The 6,222-nt window shown below is 40.3% G+C and overlaps 1 protein-coding gene across 1 annotated transcript in view; it reads right to left on the bottom strand.

Annotated features, from left to right (window-relative positions):
* RALGAPA2 (Ral GTPase activating protein catalytic subunit alpha 2) overlaps positions 1-6,222 on the bottom strand; it is a 284,753-nt gene that overhangs the window by 165,110 nt on the left and 113,421 nt on the right. The window contains exons 18-19 of the mRNA XM_007454538.1: positions 6,088-6,185; positions 1,257-1,347 (exon numbers count right to left, since the gene is read on the bottom strand). Of these exons, the coding sequence (XP_007454600.1) occupies positions 1,257-1,347; positions 6,088-6,185 (189 nt within the window). The remainder of the gene's footprint in view (positions 1-1,256; positions 1,348-6,087; positions 6,186-6,222) is intronic.

Below are 6,222 nucleotides of genomic sequence, written 5' to 3' on the forward strand. Positions count from 1 at the left end.
AGCAGGAATCATTCTCAGGACAGGGGCTCAAAAGGTGCCTGCGTGGGGCTCCCGGTCAATGAAACAGAGGTTCCAGGCATGGGGCACGAGCAGTCCTTATGGGCCGTGCCACCTACAGCCCAAGCTGCACCCTATTCAGGGGTCTTAACTGAGTTCCCCCAGGTACGGAGAAGATCGCCTCGAGTTCTTATGCTTTCTACCCTGACTTATTCAACTACAAAACGGGGGTGGATGGAGGAGGGGAGGGGAATTGATTCCACCACAGAAGCGAGTTTATTCTGGCAGGTTGAAGAGCCCAAGGATGCCTTCTACCTCATGCCCGATGTCTAGACTTGAACCTGGGGTGAATCACCCAGGATCACCGGGGGATGAGGTGTCCCACACAAAAGGTTTTCTTCAATAGAGACTCTCCCCTTTAAACACTAAAAAGTTCTAATTTGTCATGATACAAGGATGCTTCCAAAGGCTGTGAAGCCTCACAGGGCTATTCAGTCTGACGCAGAACAGACCCAGCCAGCCTGCCCCCCAAATCCCGTCTGCTCCACAAGGACTCGGGGTGTCCGCCCTCTCTGCCTGCAGCTCTGCCGGCTGCGTTCTGATCTGTCACTGACAGTCCCCCAGCCCTGCTGCTTCTAATCTGCTGTCCACTCTTCACCTGCAGAGAACTGGCAGCTATCCCAGTCCCCAACCTGCTAGGTCCCTAACTTTGACTGCCCCAGGACTCTAGAAGGTGGAGCCTAAGAGGCCCTGCTCCGCCCTCCACCAGGATCCGCCAAGAAGGAGGGGCCCTGGCAGTGGACCTCAGGGAAGCGGAGTATCAGGGACTGCATTTCACAGTATGTGATGGTACGTCTCAGCATCCCAGTCAGATTTTATTTTTTAGATACTTATGCCATTGACTTCAAGGTACTTCTGAAGCTTTTGCTCCTAACCTGGGGAAACTTTCTGGGGAAGGCCATTTTTCCTTCTGCGTCTGTCTGCTCACCCAGACATCAACCTTGGTTGTGCTTCTCACCTGGAGAAAGTCCCAGGGCTGGAAAGACAGGCCTCGAAGGTATAGGTAACTGACTGGATCTATTCAACTGTATGTGCACACTAATCACCCATCATCCTGGGATCCCAGGAATAAAGATGTCCCATTTCACAACCACGTGTCTTCAGATGATAGGATATCATTCGAGTTAGAAAGTCAAAAGGGAACAAAATGCAGCCTCGCCGAAGCTGGAGGAACACAGACCACATGTGCTGGCACTTACTCTTCTGTCTCCCCCTGTATCTTCCTTGCGTCTGCTGCAAATCATCTTTCAAATCCAATTCAGCGGGGCTGCTGCTTCTTCGTACTGAGATCTTCAGACAGAAAGAAATATTGCATTTGGTACAGGGAAGTTTTCATTTTTATAAGACTGGTAAGTTTCTAGTCCACATTTCTAAAGAAAAAGAAACAAACAATAATAACGGGCAACAAAAAAACTGAATGACGTTTTGCACTGGAAGGATACGGGTTCACAAATTACTATAACTGAATTATAAATTATACAAGATCTGAAATTTAAGGCTTCTACTTTGTCAGTTGACATCCAATTAAAATGGTCTACTGAGGAGGGGTGCCAAGTTATATGGAAATCGTTTATTTTGAAATACTACTTGTACCTCTGCTCTGGCAACATGGATAATGGATACAATCCTCCAGGAAGCCTAACTCCCGGTGGATGGCCAGGGTGCTGGCAGGGAAGGCAGAAACTCCACCCAGACTCCCAAAGGTCATTCAGTGCTTCCCTTGTTACGTGTGCAGCAGGCTTTCCTGAGCACTGCTCAGCACTGGACCGTGGTTGAAAAACAGAGGACTAGAACACTGTGAGGCAATTCGCATCCTCTAAAATTTACATAACTGGCTTGGAAAGACAAAACATACACAAATTACACAAAATGGTTACAATGCAGAGTAGCAAAATATGCGAGTCAACCCTCTCTAAAAGGTTTGCAGAATAAAGCATTACCTTGACCGGCTCACAGTGACAGTAGCTGTTCAAGAAGCAACAGACATGAGGTGGTAGAGAGAAGGCAGGAGGGGACTCAGGGCAGGAAGCACTGAGGAATCAGCAAGTTCTATGTGCAGGAAAAGAAGCCGATTATAGCAGGCCATGTAGGGCAGTCAGGTGAAAATGGTAGGAAGAAAATGCGACCACCTTCTACAAGAGGCAGCTGCCAGTGGGCTGCCAACATCAGGCTTAGGAATTTCAACCCAGTACTGACAAAATGAGCAACTGTCTGTTCCAGACAATAGCTTATTGTGATTAAAAACGTAACGAGAAAGGTAAGTCGAGTAGCTATCTGCAGGACAGAGTTAAGAAGTTGCCATGGAACTGTTACAGTGACTCAGGAGTGAGCAGATAAGGCTTTTGATGGTAGAAAAGGAGAAGAAAAGATAAATTTAAAAATGCTGCAGAATGACAGTCAAGAGCTTATATGAGAGCTTATATAAGAGTTGTACATGGGAGTGGGAGTTTAATCACAAAAGGATATGAATCTAGGGGACCATGAGAATGATGTTGACGAAGGAAAGAAGGGAGAGAGGGAGGGAGAAAGGAAGGGAAGGAGGGAGGACCGACGGATGGACAGACAATGGATCGAGGAACTTGAGAAAGTTTCTGATATTTTAATTTTCATCTTTGGGCTGAACATCTAAAGAGAATGTGCTATAAGTGTGCAACAAAAATCCACGACTGGTGAGATGGAGGATACAGCCAAAAATGAAAAAATATATTTAAGGCCCTCCAGTTCAGAGTATACAAAAAACATGGGATTCAATGAGCCAACTCAAGGAATGAATATTAAACAAGCAAACACATGAAAAGGGGGGACAAAGATGTATAATTAAAGGACAGAATAATTATTAAGCTAAAACACAGAAGTAGGTCATAAATGAGATACTTAGAAGATTAACAGTATATGAACAAAATATTACTCAGCCTTAAGGAAGGATGATATATGTCTAATATGACAGTGGAAATATACCCAGGATACTTCCTTAATTGAAAAGCAGAATGTGGGCTCTTCTGCTTCTGATTCTCTGAGAGATGAAATATCCTCCAACTACAGAACTAGAACCTACATAAAAATTTGGGGCTCACAGGAAGTAAAATAAACCTCCAAGTGATCCATACCCTCTCCCTACCTCCCAAAGCAAACTGAAATCAGGGCAGTGAAATGGGGCTACTTTAGGGGTAAATCTAATGTTGCCACTCCCTGTGGCAAAAGGACCAAGAGTCCAGGATTAATAGCACTCCCTGTTTCCTGGAAGAAACAAATGCAAATGTTGCCCTGGTGAAACTTCATCACTTCAGATATCCAGGTTTTCTGTAGATTCAGATGAGCCAGGTAAGAACTCACAATCAAAGATCACCAAACAGCAAAGGAAATAAATAAACCACCATGCACAATAGTCTCAGAAACAACAAATATCAGACTGATTTCAGATAATGATAAAGAATTTAGAATAAAGTAATCTGTGATTATTTTAAAGGAATAAAAGATGGCAAGCAACAAGAGATTATGAGAGATTGCAAGATATACCTGAAAAGAATTAACCTGAATTTGCAGAAGCAAAAGGTATAATTGTTGAACCAAAATACTGAATGAAAGTATTAAACAGCAGACTATTTATGAGTAAGGAGAGAATTATTGAACTGAGTGAAAGATCTGATGAACTACCCAGAATACACCCATATAAGCCAAGGAGGATGGAAAATATGAAAGGGGGCTTGAGAGACATGGAAGACAGAATGAGAAGGTCTAAATATATTTCTACCCAGAATTCCAGAAGGAAAGAGCAGAGAGAACAAAAAAAGAGGCAATATTTGAAGAAATGGTTACCAAGAATTTTCCAGAAGCAATGGAAGAACAAGTATTCAAAGACACATGGCACATATACCATATCCAAAACAGGACAAACGTATAGACCAAAAGAAAATGCACCTAAATATACTGTGGGGAAACTGAAGGACAAGGATGAAGAACAACAAGGAACAACAAATAGGATGAACAGAAGACCTCTCAACAGCAACAATGAAAGACAGAAGATAGTAGAAAAATAGCTTCCATTAGAAGGGGTGGGAGGAAGGAAGAAGGAAGTGGGGGGACTATGGTAATTAAGACAGAGAGACAAAGAAACCAATGATTCAAGAAGGACCAAAATAAAGCCTTACACATCTGGGAAGCAGTATATATGAGAGAAAGGTAGCATTCAGATTAATAAAGGAAAAATGAATTCAATATATGGGACCCAGAAATGGATATACATGCGGGGAAAGAAAAATGAAATTGGATCCCCACCTCACTCCATAAATATCCACTCTAGGTAGCTGAAAGACTTAAATGTATAAAGCAAAACTGAAACACTTATAAATACAAGGTAAATACTTTTATCCCTGTGCAGTTGATATTTTAAAATTTTCATAAAACATAACCACAAAAATGATAACCAAGAATATAAAAATTAAGAACTTCTGTTCATCAAAAGACAACACAGAGAAAGTGAAAATATATACCAGACACTGGAAGAAGGTATTTGCCAGAAACATAACCAACATAGGGATCAGTATTCAGATTATATGAAGAATTAGTACAAATAAAAGAGAAAAAGACAAAGAAATCAATAGGAAAATGGAAAAGACATCAGTACGCATTCAACAGATGAAAGACATACGGCCAATCAACATAAGGAAAGATTTTAAACTTTATTAGTAATTTGAGAAATGCAAAATAAAATGAGATCCCATTTCCACCCACCTGACTCAAAAGATTTGAAATCTGACAATAGTAAGTGTTGACAAGAATGTGGATGAATGGTAACTCTACACACCGCTGGTACATAAATGGTACAATCACTTTGGAAAAAGACACATTCTTTTGTAAAGAACAACATTATGCTGCTCTGTGACTCATCAATTCCACTCACATTCTTGATGAAGAATGTACATAGCTTCGTTTTTCATTTAAAAAAAAGTGAAACAATCTAAATGTCTGTCAACAAGAGAATGGGAAAGTAGGCTGTGGTCTATTCACAGTGGAGTATCATACAGCAAAGAAAGCAATGAAGTAGGGCTACGTGCTGCAATGTGGACTTAGAAATACATAATAATGAGTGAACAAAGCAATAATACCACTTTTATAAAGTTTAAAAATAAGGAAAACTAAAGGACATATTGTTTGGAGATACATATATTTTGAGCAAAACTCTAGAGCAAAGCAAGGACACGATAAACACAAAGCCAACAGAAAGCTGCTCTCTGAGGGACCAGGATGAAGCCCACAGGCCACAGCAACAACACTGCAGATATTCTAGTTCCTAAGCTGGTGGTGAGCCTCTGGGTGTTTATCTGATTACTGAAATATACACATATAATATACATATACATACGGAATGTGCAAGCTGGTATATGTCCTTTACAGAAATGAAGACAGAGGAAATTTAACACTCATTACCTTCCAGGCAGGGCAGAGTAGGGAGAGACTTTGTTTATTTTGTACCTTTCAGTGATGTCTGAGTTTTCTATTCATATATACTAATTTTAGAAAATGAATAAATAGGAATTATCTGCATGAATGAGTTAGGGCTACTTTTTAATTTTCTTCTTTATACTTTAAATTTGTGTTTTTGAAAAATAATAAATGCTATTTTAGATTAAAAAAAAAAGAAAGAAACCATAACAGATCTTTGCAGCAACTCACTTATCTAGGAACTCATGTCAGGTGGAGGCTACAACCTAAAGTGATATCAGGAATAGGGAATCTGAACGTTTGTTTGACAGGTAAGGATGCTCCTTAAAAATAGAAAGGGCACATACAGACCAGATGGTAAATTCTGTTTTCATGTTTATTTTTTCCCTATTTTTGTAATTTGACTGTAATTTTACATAGAAAGTAGGCAAGACTTTAAAAGGCCTCAAAGTCATTTGGCCCTAAAACACATCCAAATAAATGGAAGAAAGTTTTAAAAGATAGCATCACACCACTATTTATGTATTGTGCTAATAATTTGTATGTTTATTTTTAGTGACAAATGGATATATTTTGAAAAGATCTTACTGTTATTCCTTCATGTTCTTTCTTCTCATGTCCTTTGTTCTCCTGAACAGGCCTGGGCTCTGAAGAACTCACATTCTGTGCATTTTCTACCTTTTGACCTAGAGATTTGGGAGAGGGGAGAATCAACAGCAGGAA

This window comes from Lipotes vexillifer, unplaced genomic scaffold, assembly GCF_000442215.2.
Source record: "Lipotes vexillifer unplaced genomic scaffold, Lipotes_vexillifer_v1.1 scaffold365, whole genome shotgun sequence".
In the NCBI taxonomy this organism is placed as follows: domain Eukaryota; kingdom Metazoa; phylum Chordata; class Mammalia; order Artiodactyla; family Lipotidae; genus Lipotes; species Lipotes vexillifer.